We start from the raw sequence: 14,341 nt of genomic DNA on the forward strand, positions 1-14,341 counted from the left end.
CTGGGAAAATGAAGAGTAATGGAGTTTTCAGGTAGGCAGGAAAACTCAATCATTTAAGGCCGTCTGTCAGAGGCCGTGACGCTTTCTGTGAATTGCGAGGCGACGTCCTTGAGAAGAAGGCAAAGTTGGTCGATTCAATCAGAGGAAACAATAGGGAGAGAGTTACTGGGTTGAAACAGGAGGGGGGGGGGGGAGAAGGGTCATTACTTATCCGCCTTTGTCTAAGATGTGAAAACAACTACAGCTAAAAGATGGATTACTTGGCACATGTCTGTTTCGACTAAAACTTAAACTCGTGGAATTACCTAAGGGTTAAGTTCCTCTTAAAACTGCAGTTTTGTGAGGAATTGGGGAAGTTACTAGAACAGATTGGCTCTTCTTAGCGTGACCAAGCTGATTAGAGTATTAGTTACTGAGATATTAAGATACTGACAGTTTCAGGCATTTCACAGTACAGATGGTAAAGGAGTGGCAAGTCACAATTCCAAGGCAAGATAGATGTGGTGCTGGCATTCACACACACACACACACACACACACACACACACACACACACACACATACACACACACACATGCACACACATGCACGCACACCCACACACACACACAAACGCACGCACGCACGTACGCGCACACACACACACACACACACACACACACACAAAAACAATGACATCACCATTTGATTCACCCAAGGCTTTTTATCCTTTAGAGCATGTCCTCATTGACCTTGTATCATCCATGTCTGAACTGAAGGATGGGGTAGTAGGTGAGGGTTGTTCGTTCCCTCCTGAGGTTGGAGTCACACTCATTTGTGCTCAGGTTCAACTGACCAATGAGTCTCTGTGCATCTGACCGACTGAAGCCACTTTTATCTGCTGAACAGCTGTGGCTACCCTCCTAGGGGCACTACACTGTTTCATTTTCTTTCCTCTCTCTCTCTCTCTCTCTGATACACACAAAGACACACACACACACCCATACCCACACCCTCATACACACACCCTCCCACTCCCACCCATACATACACACACACACACACACTCACGTGCATACAGAGGAAGGTTAAACAGCAAATTACTGCTGCTGACACAAATTAGGCAGAGAGTTGAGAGTGGACAAACTTTTTTTTTTCTTTTCTTTTTTTTTTTCTAACTGGTGTGCAGTTGTGTCAAGGGATCTTGCTGTATTGAGACAAGTGTGAAAGCACTCGGTTGAATTATTCATATTCTGTAATACCACCTCTAAATTATTACTGACCTCCTATCCATTTCAAAGTCATTCAACAAGAACAAATTACGTAAAGTGATTCAGTAGTACCTTTTACGCGAGCAGTTTGTTGTTTTTCTAAGCCAATTTTTGTCTGCATATGATTCTACTGAAAATGACTTGAGAGTCATACAGCCACATTTGTTAATAAATGTGAAATAAGATGAATTTCCTACTCTAATCCTTAAAATTGTACGGAGTCCAAAAACTCAGGGAGTTTGGGAGTCTCCAGCCCCACTCCCCCCCCCCACCCATACATAGCTGCACTTTTGTAGCCCAAACTTGCCCACACCTGACTTACCTTTGCTGATGTCCTGATACTCAAGCCACAGCTGCCTCTGGACCTGTTTGTTGGGGTACCAGATGGTGCAGGACTCCTCAAAGCCATAGACAGCCTCCTGGATGAAGTGATTCCCAAATTCCTTCAGGATAGACACAAAGTCGCTTCGCAAGGTTGCCCCGTCTAGAGAGTGGACGGCTGAACTGAAAGCTGAGAGACACAGAGATGACGGTGAGTAAAAAAAAAAAAAAAAAAAAAAAGCAGAAAGACAAATAATTGAAGAAGGTCATTCTTTGACAAGACCTTGGAAAAAAAGCTTGGATTGAGGAGTTAACTGTCACTTTTAATGTCATTTCACTGTCAAACAGAGCACAGAGAAAGGAAATTTAAACTTGTGGTCAGAGACATTCAGTTAGAGCGGCTATGGCGCAGTAATTTTTCTAATTCAAATGATTAATTAACAATCACAAACTCACAGAACAAGCCCCCTCCCCAACACACACACACACACACACACACACGCACACACACAAACATGTGCAGGTTCATACAAACACAACCCCACTACACAAATATACACATACACATATAGAGATAAAAGTGATGTTTTTATTTCAACTTTCAGTCTTTAGCAGGAGGAAAAAAAGAGTTCCAGAGTATGTGTCTATGCTGCTGTATTTGAGTTGTGTGTGTGTGTGTGTGTGTGTGTGTGTGTGTGTGACCTGTGTGAAGATAAGGCCTCTGTCCCTTGCTTTGAACTGTTTCGGCATGAAATGGGCACATTAGCAGAAGCTTTTAAATATATACTCAAACTAATGACCGGATTTTAGAATACTTTGATATTACATCTTAGAATTTTTGTAACATTAATTTAGATTTTTTTTTCTTTTTTTTTTGCAAACATCAAAGAAGTAAACAACCACAAAATATACTCTTTTAAACTCGAAATTAATCCTATATGCATTAAACGTCAGTAGAATGGTCAGAGTAAAGTCAATTACATTAGCATAGCCATGTTTCGAAATAACACTAGACTTCTTTGTTAAGTGCATTGAAGTGTTCCATTATCACTGCTGTGTTCTGGCATTAGCATCCTTTCTTTAATGACCTCTGCTCCCATATAAATATTACACCGATAGAAACGTGGGGGGGGGGGGGGGGGGTGATGTTATGGGACAAGAGAGTTCAGGGGGCAGGATTAGAAAAAAAAAAATAAATTCTGACAACTCCTACTTCTTAGTAAGATCTGATTCGAAAACTTTTTTTAATGCCGACTGGAGGAAAGGTGCAAGAGTAAGGAGATAAAAGTTTAAAGACCATCTGAGCTATTTACTGCAGGAGGAGCATTAAGTTAAATTGCCTTTAGAGTCTTCCATCTGCAGGTCAAATATATGACATAAAATGTGTTTACGATACGTTGGAAAATGGCACATTCGAGGTTTACCCACATGAAGAAAATACACGTTTTTTTTTTTGTTGGTTTTTTTTTTGGTACAAGACCCTTACACAGCAATATCCAGAGCGCTCATTCGTTTGTGAAGTCGAAGTCTTTTTTGTACTCTTGAAACAAGTAGACGTCTACCCCAAACAATAGCAGGGGAAGAGAGCTGGAACACCATGGGTGGCCCCTTTTGAAGCTGCAGAGGTACTGCTTCAGTAAGTACTCTGACGCGTACCCACAGTGGGTTTAGTCAAATTCAAAGCTGTGAGAGGAAGACAGCTTACTGGCCCATTAAAGGAAGTCGGTCCAAAGCAATGTCCAGACGGCGCAAAGTAACAAGGTGAACCGTCAAACTGAGCCTTTCCTCTCAGAGGCTGTCTTCTGTTGTGCTTATGCATGGTTCTGGGACACACTTTGCCATAACTACTGTTAACAGGTTTTATCGTCTGGCCGTGTGAAAGGGAGACTGACAAAGGAATGGGACAACTTTTTACCTTGTGAAAGCACCCATTGATTGAGTTTGACGTGGTACAGGACGGACTTCAGCTTCCAATGTTGGACAAGCGGGTACCCAGCAACCTCACTGTAATTTACCATTCCTGAAAAACAAGAAAAAAAATACGAGTTAGCATAGTGCCCTGACAGTGAATTGTGCTCACAAATATTTTAGGCATTTTCAAATACTGAACATTTGTGTGTGTGTGTGTGTGTGTGTGTGAAATGTATTTCCAAGAAATGGTCTGAATTACTTATGTTTCTGAGTCTTTTCTTTGTACTCCTCGGAGCAACGTGTTACCAAGAAATAAATCTGAATTGGACTGCATGTGAATGACAAATGGAATTCATAACACAGACTTGAGACTTAGTGCTGCTGACAGAGACCGTTTTAACCCGACGGCAACCCGACAGTCTGTGAAAACCACAGTGACCTATATCTATCCAGCATCTCCTCATTATTTATCATATCTCTGGAAGTAGGAAGAACAAAACAGCCTGTTGTGTGAAAATTAAATTTCACGTTACTTCTGTGACGCTGGAGAAATCCAACCTGCGTCCTTTGCCATACCCCAAATCTGCTTATGATAGCATTAATACATCAGCAGTGTGGTCCTTGTCAGCAGAACACAAACTTCACATTAACTGGCTCTGCATGGGGACAGACTACATCTGACCCCTTGCTTGTTCATTAGTGGTCTGTCTGAGGTCCTTCTCTGGTCATTGACTGTTAAAGCATGAGCTAAGAGGCATTCTGGTTGAATAATTGACTGGGTGTATAGCATTGAGTGCAACACATTATTAATGGGGGGGAAAACAGCATAACAAATGCGCGTAAATGAAATGCATTGGCGCTTACGTCGTCCATCATTCAAACGTCTTTAACAGATGAGACCCATCACTATTCTGCCAGTGGTTACAGTGTGGGGTAGAATTCAACATATCACCATATGTAGGAGACGAGCGAGAAAATCAATCATCTCGTCTCCCGTAGCAACCGTCAGCCGTTCCGCGTCGCGTGAGGAGTCTCCTAGCCATACATCAACTTAACTCAGCTTTCATGTTTATCACATCTGGCGGATAGCCAAAACCATAATGTATCCTACATGCCTGAATGTATGAAACTACAAAGAGAATGCGACACATCTACGAAACGCAACGCGACAAAACAAACTAACAAACAAACAAACAAAAACAAAGCCTTAATATCACCTCTGTAAAAATCAGTTCTGTCATTACATGTTTGGAAAGCGTCGGAAAATTTCACTCACAGAGGGTTATATCGCCCATTAAATGATAAGTTCTTCTCAGCCTACTACAGAAAATAACTCATTAAAGCACTGCGCAGATGTACAGCAAACAATCAAAATCAAATAAATGAAAGTACAAACATAATCATTATCTTAATCATAGGGCTGTTATTGAAGTTGCAGGATTGAAATATCTCAAGGCTTCATTTTGAAAGCGAAATAATTATCGAATAATTAGCTTCATTAAAAGAGTTTCATAGTGCATTAACACCTGGTGTCCAACATTCCTACTTGTTTACTGCAAGTTTTTCCTTCAAATCCACTATTTGAAATTGACAAAGCACATGGTTGATATATAAGGCTCTAAACGTACCGCTCTTACAGTCTCCTCACCTTGAGCAAACTCTCACTTATATCTATCTGAAGGGGGAGAGTACTTTTTTTTTTTTTTACCCCTTTAGAGTGCAGAGGAGTGTGTGCAGTACATGTCAGTTTTAAAATTAATAACAAACCCCCTACACAGAGTACACAGCCCACATTCCTCCACTCTAAGCTAAAATCCTCTGCTTCACAGGGCCTTGTCTCCTCTTACCCCTTGGGTGCCATGCTCTCATTGTCTGACAGAATGATTAATATGACCGAACTTCACATCACAAACACTAGTTCAGAGGCTCCAGTCACATTCCTGACACGCTGCAATGTGCCTTAGGTGGCGGCGTCATTAACAAAAGACGAGCATGTATCCAGGCATGGTAAAAAAAAAAAAAGAAAAAAGAAAAAAATCAAGGATTTACACCGAGATCTGAATATCAAAAAAAAAAAAGAAAAAAAGAAAGAAAGAAAACTGGTATAAAGAGGATCCCGAGAACAAACACCAATGCACGCACGTAGAAAAAAAGCAGGGATAGAGACACCCACACGTTGTCTTACACACACACACACACACACACACACACACATCAAGACTGAAATCTGAATATCAAACGGTGTGCTCTCCACACTGTACGCGCGTAGTGGCAATGTTGCCTTGAAGAGGCCATAACTCAGATTGGCATGGCCAAATCCTCCTCTTTAGAATGCTCTCAGTGGAAGATTCATAGCGGCAGACACTGGAGGCAGGCATCTTCTGGCTCATGAAACCCCATTAACAGCTGTAGCCCCGTGTTCCATTTCACTCTTGGATGAGCTGAAGAATGGATGACTACGGGGAAAATGATGGAACGCCGGGACTTCGCTCAATCCCCAGCACTAATGGAAAGCTAATGCTTAAAAAAAAAAAAAAAAAAAAAAAATTGAGCCAACTTTTCCTCGACATGATGGTAAGACAGCAGCATATGCAGATAGAACAAACAAACAAAAAAACAACAACAAAAAAGCTCTCTCCAAAGTTATGGGTTACATGTGGCCATCAGGCTCCGTTATGAACAAAGTCGGCCTACGTTTCACCATATGGTGCTTACAAACGCTCCTCTGTACGCCGAAATGTTCCAGGAAGCACCTTTTTTTTTCCACAGGCAAAAAGCAAGAATGAATTCTTTTCTTTTTTTTTAAGTCTTCTTGGCATTTCACTTCTCTGTCTTCCGCTAAATGGGCTATTTATCTTCAACTTTACACCTCTCTCCATACTGAAGCTGTAATCTGCTTTGCATTAGTTATAAGTCAATGCACCATGGCCTGTTCTATCTTATTCATCATTTCCTGCTCTGGCATTCTTTAATATCAGTAAAACAATGTGGCGGAGCAAAAGGTCCTTCAGTTTTCTAGTTCTCTGCAAGTTAAGCATTGTTCGCTTGGACAAGATAAGAGCGTGTGTGGGTTGGTCATTTTGCTCTCATTCTCATATGGTCCCCAGTTAAACTGAGAAGGTTGCGTGCTCAGAACATGTTAATATATTCAAATCACATTAAAAACACAATGCAAAAAAGATATTTATGAGCAAGTGGTATGAGGTCAGGTGTTGAACATGGGTCAATGTCTGGGATGCTATGGAACTTTTTGGCCAGATGACCTCAAAATCCATAGGTTAAAGAGGAACAGCTTGGTCACATTGTGAATCATTATGAACCATTTGCATTAGTTCATGTCAAGGACACTTAATTCTTAAAGGATGAATAACAGAATAAGGATGAGCCATAACTTAATCATCAGTGGACCAAGTCACTGAATCAAGTCTATATTCAGGAGGAGATACAACAGTACCATCACCCACATAAACTTTGATTCTGTTTGTAATACTTTATTTTGAATGAGGTGTTTCTGAGAAGTCCAAGGTGACACACTTTTTATCCCAGCCTCACTGAAGGTTGGGATGTGTCAGAGTCTCAAGACATCTTTGCAACCAGCTCTGTGCCGCACTGGTCACTGGGCCATATGCTGCCATTTTAATTGAGAGGGACTTTGGGAGAGGGACTCTGTGCTGTAGCATGAATCAATGCCACTCATGCTTGTGTCAGTGATAAACAAGAAGATCTCCTCTCCAAAAAAAAAAAACCAAAAAAAAAAAACCCCACCGAGACTACGAGAGAGTACTAGAACGGACGCCTGACGCCAGAAGAAGCGTCCAAACCTGTATCTAGACAGGAAGAGAAGGATTAAAATGAGTTCCTGTTCTTTGTGGCGCAAGAGCCTCATGTGTCTTAAATCTCCACGGCTGCCAGGACTTCAGGTATTCACCATAGTGACAGACATTGTCAAGGCCACCCTTAAAGGCTGCTGGAACCCCCGCTGTGCCCCCCCTCTGTATTAATTATCACATCTAATGTTGTAGGCTAATTAATTGACGTTTACAGCAGGAAATGGCTCCAGCAATTCTATGCAATTAATCAGTGTCAAAGAATAAATTAAACCCCAAATGTGATTACCATTGAGGGCTGCTCCCAAAATTGAATTTTAATGGCGCCTGCTTTTTTCCTTATGTACGCCAGAAATTGAGGTCTGCTCCTTTCCAGAGATTATGCATTTATTCCACGTTTGTTGTCAAGAAAATTTATGCGCCAAGCAGGGTACACTACAGTACTTGTAGATGATGGCTGGTATTTGAGCAATTCACTCATAAATGAACCTTAAACTCTGTCCAGGCAAATGACTAAAAGATTATTTTATTAATTAGTAGTAGAGCCCATTAACACTGGAGGGGATTGCTAAAATTTGTGTATTTCACAGCATACCATTTGCTCAAGTAAGTCCGATTCCACTTGCTTATTAACATAGTAATTATCTTGTAGCTAGGGAACCTGTTCAGCATGGGTGGTAAAACAAGCTAGCTGAATATGCAGTACAGTACACTCTAATTGCCTGGGAAAATAAGCAATGTTTTCTCTTTTTTTTTCCTTCTTCTTCTTCTTCTTCTTCTTTTTTTCTTTTTTTTCCCCTCCCTTAAAAACTGATGGCACTAAAGGAGAGGGGGGAAGTGTTAAGTCAGAATATTAATAAAGCTCTCTAAATTGCTCCACAATTAATCTGTAATTGAATCACCGCCACAAAGAACCTCAGCTCTTTAGAGCTCTAAAGCACTGAGGTATTACCTAGCAACACAGCTAGAAGGTGAGCAGGTAGCTCCATAACAAATGCTATCTGAAACACATCCTTGATTTTTTTTCTTTTCTTTTAGAGATGTCTCTACACTCTTTAAAAAAGAACAAAGGACAAAAAAAAAAAAAAAATTAAACATTACATTTTTGTCAACCGCCCCAGCGTTTCTTCACAACTAACTTGTATAAACTGTACTTCACTCTCAACATTTTTTTTTTCTCCCTTGATTTCATGAACACTTGTGCGATCCAGCGCAATGTGTAGTACACATATTGTCTCTTTAAATAACTGAAAACACTGGCATTCAGCAGTGGGCAATGAGAAAGAAAAGAACAAAAAACTGAAGCTAAGACAGAGACTTCTCAAAAAGAGTCAGTCAAACAGTCTCAGATAACATTCAATGTCTTTCACCACAGCGAGGGTTTGGCCTCACCCTGTGAGAGAGGTTGAATCACTGACTTTAAAAACGCCGCACGACACTGAGAAGTAAGAGTGAAACCATAAGCTACTTACAAGTCATAACCTCTCTCTATACCCAAGACCACACCACTACCTCCTGCAGAACACACGGCTAACAGCAGGCAACTTCCCGTGTAAGATAAAAAATAAATAAGTAAGTAAATAAATAAAAAACTATAACCGTATCCTAAAGAGGACGCAGAGGTCAAATCCTGAACGGCTGAAAGATAGACATGGTGTATGGAAAAAGGGCACTGCAGAAACACTGAAAAACCGAAATTGGAAAATTATGACAGGGCTATGCTGAATTTTTAGAAGAAGGAATAGACTTGTTATGAATTCATTTGGTAACTCAGGTAATGATGCTCATAATTGTTTGTCTGTTCACAAATGAATGGCTTTGCTGCTGTTCCACTGGACGCCTGGGAACCTGACTCAATACGATACCCCAAGGATGTGACCTTCTCCTGCAATTCCAATTACTGCTTGGTCTAATAAATTATAGATTTTTTACTGTCTTAACAGTGTCATGTTCTGAAGGCACTCGGTATGGATGGGTACAGCAAAGACAGCCCAAAGCAATGCTGTGAAAGGATCACCCGAGTTTGATGGAAAGAAAAGGGAAAGAAAATGAAGCCGACCTTGACAGCCTCAAGTTGTTGTTTTTTTTGTTCACTCATACTTGTAAATTTCGATTCATAAAACGGCATGGGATTTTGTTATTCATCATCTTACCGTAAGCAGCTCTAACCAAAATAATATACGGGTAGCTCCCCCCCCCCCCCGCCCCGCCCCCGGTTCCGTTCCCGTTCCCTAAGTCGAATGTCTTTAAGTCGAATTTTGTAGGTAAGTCGGAGCAGGCGCATAAACGCCGTTAACGGCGGCGTGATCCGACTTAAAATGGTGGAACGCTGTTCTCGCCCCTCGAGCCGATGAACTGCTGGAGCTGCGCGATGTTTTCATTACACGAAGTAGCGCGTGTGTGTTTGTTGTTACGAACCACTGCATTTAACTCACATTTTTAATATAATAGGCTTTACAGCAGTCCGTTCGTAAGTACGAGTTGTCTGCAAGTCGGATGTTCGTAGCTCGGGGACTGCCTGTATAGTACCTTCATGTTTGCCTTGATATTTATGACTCATGAAATTGCTCTGCCCGAGACTCAACTCTCTAGAGCAGTCCTGACAGGGAATATTTGTTTTTATTTATTTGGGGTTTTTGTTATTTTTGTTGTTGTTGTTTTCAATTTATCTCACTACTAGCCCAAAGAAGCTAGATGAAACCAGAAAGCCACAGAAACTCAGACATGCAATCACTGATAACTTCTCAAAACAGAGTACATCAAATATGTGTGTGGGACAGAAGCTTATTATGGCCTGAGATAAAATCAATTTATCAGAAGAAAAGACATCTTATCAATAGAATATAAACAAAAGTCATTTTCTGGGTCATTGTGAATGCTGAAGTGATCGAAAGTAATCCATTTGTTTACTAGAAAATGAGATACATCCCCCCCCCCTAAAGCAAGTAAAACTGCGATGAACAAACACTGATCTGAGTTTGCATTCTCCTAGTCCAAAGTACCGCAAAGACTCCTGCATCACCCCCATAAAAGCTGACACACCAACCTCAACTGTTGATTGGATTTATCAGATTATCACAAATCCGAACTTGTCACTTTTACTCTCTCCTCAAAAGCTACATTCAGAGGATTGCCAGAGCGTAACTAATTCCACAGAAGAGGTGAAAAAAAGAAAAAAAAGAAAAAGAAAAAACCTTTGTGTCAGCCATTCCTGACCCAACCTGCTCAGCAATCTCCTCTTTCTTCTGTTGATGATCAATGACATCTCTTCATTTGGAACTCGCCATGCACTGTTTCACACAACGGGCCATTTCACCTGTGGTGTTTTCCATTACGTAATGGCTTGTTTTGAAGTGAAATCTATTTTTTTTTCTTTTCTTTTTCCCCTCTCTTCCCACTCAGACAGTCATGCATATGAAGTCCAACTGAAACGAGAGAACATGACAGTGGAACGGGTTTGAAAGAAGCTCGGGATACGTTTTTTTTCTTTTCTTTTTCTTTTCGGCAAAAACGAGCGTTGCTAAACAGCAGCGATCCCTCTCGCTCCATCAGAAATCATGACTGTGAGAGACAGCGATGATTCCCCCACCTCTACCTCCACCGTCCCAACCCAACCCTTCTCTTCATCCTAGCTAGAAATCTGCTTAGCAGCTATGGGCTTTCTACCTGCTTTCCAATTAAATCAAGATGTATTTGCCTTTCAAAGCTCTCCCTCCTTCTTCCTTCCCCATTGGAATAATTGATGGAGGCCACTGGCCTATGATGAATGACTTCCAACCCAAAGATGAATAGAAAGATGAATGCATTGCCCTGCGAGGTTTCGGAAAGGAGGCTGGAAGAGTGCTGACACAGTGACAAATACACTGACCGTGGCACCAACCTGCCCAAATCAGCAAGGGAGGGTGGCAACGGCCTGACACTTTCAACAGCTCCTCAGACGCCGACCACATGGTCGCCCTACGCCCAATTACCTGAGCCAGCGCTTCATTTCTGACGATTTTCAGTGCTTACATCTTGAGACAATAAAGAAAAAGAAGAAGAAAAAAAAAACCGCCGCCACCATGACGTATTAAGGACAAAGGATAGAAATTGGGGCATTTTTCAAAAAAAAAAAAAGATAATTTAGTTTGAACTGTTTTTCTTTGGGGAAAGACAGGAAGCGCTAATGGTGCTGAAGGATTTTTTTTTTTTTTTTTTTACATTAACCAGCAGCGAAAGATCTAGAAAAGTCAAACTTGTGTGACTCCCACTGTAAGTCTCAGATATTTACCTCTTCTTACCGAACCCCTTCATGCTGAACCCTTTTCATGATAATTAGACACGCTCCTATGTGGACGACGAACACCTGCCAGGCAGTGGAGGTTATCTCTCGGTCAGCGAAAAACGATTAAAGGCGGGCGAACTTGCTTTTTCACAGCCGAAGGAGGGACGTCACCGCCAGCGGGCCCAGAGCTCTGCTCTTAAAGTCAACTTCCTTTGGTGTAATTAAACACCTAAACAGCAACGCCATGACTAATGAGCATCGTTTAAAGAATCGTTTGTAAGTGGTTCTACAGGAGCAGAGGAAGGCCATCAGGTGCAAGGGCTATGGGGCTTTGTGTTTTACCACCTGCCTAGCCACATGTGTCTCTGGCCAGCTAACAGACCAGACGCACAACCAGCCCTCTTCCATCATATGGAGCCAAAGGCCTCAGGCTTGACTGACGGAGGATCATCCGTTTAAATTACACATTTTAATCTACCCTGAAGTTTTCAATAAAAAAGCGAAAAACCGGTTTCACCTGACACCACAAATGATGCATCTGGTCACTGGCAATCACGGAGCGAACGTGACCACCTGCACTCTCGTGGCCTTGCCCTCAGCAGGCAAGACATGCACGCGCACACACGCCTGCGCACACACACACACACACACTCATACACGCGCACACACAGAGGATATTATTGTTTCATATGCCTGTGACCTTTAAAATTTTGAAACTGTCTCAACCACGCAGTGCATAATATATCAGCTCACATCCAACAGATCTGCCCAACACGTACTATAGTTACTCTTACCTACCCCTTTACCCATCAGCTCCTTTAGGGTTTTAATAAAAGCCATATAAAAAGAACACCTAAACCATGTATGTAATAATGTGTGTGTGTGCATGTACTGATAAATTATACAATGTAAGTTAGTATCGTATCAAAATTGCCATCTGAACTTGGATGCCGAACACACGGATGCTGCATGAATTTCAAACAGAGAAAGTACGAATAAGGTTGAAATATGAAACCCATTTCAAGAACAAAACAAAACAAACAAACAAACAAATACAACGTGTAGAACAAAACACTCCCACAAACAATGTCAAGACATTAATATAAGAAGTAAAGAAAAAAAAATCTATATGCCGTAGAGGAATAAGATTGATATGCAGCTAAGCTCTCCCTGTTGTTAATTTCACATCGAGCATTGGGACATTAATCCCTCTTTCAGGCAGGAAGATATTGGTGGCCCATGCCAGCAGAGCGAGGCATGATAAAAGAGGCAACATTTTGATGCCTGAGTTATTTGGCAGTACACAATCTTCTTTCTCTCGTTTTTTTCACCCCTCCGCTCTCATTAATGAGAACATAAAAGTTGACCCCCTCTGTATTTTGTCTAAGCGGCTAGCATGTGGTAGGCTTGTACCGCACTGGGTTCCAGACAGGATTCAGATCGACTGGCTAATGAATCCTGACAGAGGCAGAACCATCCAGAAGCACCCCCTCAGCTCTGCTCGCCTGAAAAATTATTTGCTTAATACCCTCTCTGTTTCCTTCCAGTTCATTATTTACGTGGATGATCAGGCCCCGAGAACCCCGGCAGAAAAGAGAAGAGTGTGGTGACGTCCAAGAAAACACAAAAGAGCCAAAGTCAAAGGCAATGAGGGACTTTTTTTTTTTTTCTTTTCTTTTCAACAAACAGTGGTGGGATAGAGGGCAACATTTTGACCCATCTAATTATCATGGTTGTTTTTCAAAAGAAGGAAAGAAAAAAAAAAGGAAGAGAAAAAAATAAAGTGAATACTGAACATTCTGGAAGACAAAAAGGTGTTTCAAAAAAAAAAAAAAAAGGACGTGATTTTTCTTTGTCGTTTATTGGCGAAACACTGCACTGTCACTTTGCCATTTGCAATTTAACTCGAGCCTCTTCCTTTGAGAGAACAGCGTAAATAGAAACATTTTAAAACCCATTAGCAGATAGCAGCTTATTCATGAACTTGGCACAGCACACTCAGCAGTGTGACTGCCAAATCCTCATATATAATACTTTGGATAGTCTTCACACATGTCATGTATAAAGTTACTTAGCATGCAAGACAAACAATTAACATGTTTTCAAAAAAGAAATAGTAATTTGAAAACAAATACATGATAGTTAGCCGCCGAAAAAGCCAATATGCCACTAAGAAGACCCATATTTGAATGTGAGCTACAGCCTTTCACTTTTTCCACTACAGCTACTGACATACCCTCAGTAAGGAGAAGGAAATGAGATGGATACTGCAGTATATTGTTTTGTAAGGTCTTGTATTCAGCTGACAGCAGGCGGACAACAAGGTGAAATAGACGGACAAGTTTCACTGAATTAAATCAGAAACCGACTGACAACATAAAACACCTTGATCAGTTGTTGGGATCATGAAGTCTCCAAATACGGAGTGCAAAAAAAGAAAAAAGAGGAAAAAAGAAAAAAAACGCATCATGAAAAATTCTACATTGCTTTTATACAAAAACTCCAGATTTGAAATGTATTTTTTAGGTTTGTTGGTGTGGGAGAGGAGAGGAGCAGACTGGTGTGTAGGTGAGAAGATATATATCGGCATTCTTTGGTAATTCTGTGTGCTCAGTGAACTTTGCTCACCTGTAAGATATTCTGGGTCAGGCACCGGGTCAGAAAGCTCCTCCTGGCACTGGACCTCGTTTGGGACCGATGCCACCACCATTCCGTCCGGAAGCTGCTGCTCGATGCCTCTGGCAAAGTTCTTCTGCCTGGATATTGAAA

General features: G+C 41.3%; 1 protein-coding gene across 1 annotated transcript in view; it reads right to left on the reverse strand.

The window, feature by feature from the left end:
* astn1 (astrotactin 1) overlaps positions 1 to 14,341 on the reverse strand; it is a 163,258-nt gene that overhangs the window by 48,583 nt on the left and 100,334 nt on the right. Inside the window, exons 14-16 of the mRNA XM_030773550.1 lie at positions 14,201 to 14,328; positions 3,486 to 3,590; positions 1,572 to 1,760 (exon numbers count right to left, since the gene is read on the reverse strand). Of these exons, the coding sequence (XP_030629410.1) occupies positions 1,572 to 1,760; positions 3,486 to 3,590; positions 14,201 to 14,328 (422 nt within the window). The remainder of the gene's footprint in view (positions 1 to 1,571; positions 1,761 to 3,485; positions 3,591 to 14,200; positions 14,329 to 14,341) is intronic.

This window comes from Chanos chanos, chromosome 5 (genome assembly GCF_902362185.1).
Source record: "Chanos chanos chromosome 5, fChaCha1.1, whole genome shotgun sequence".
Taxonomy (NCBI): Eukaryota; Metazoa; Chordata; class Actinopteri; order Gonorynchiformes; family Chanidae; genus Chanos; species Chanos chanos.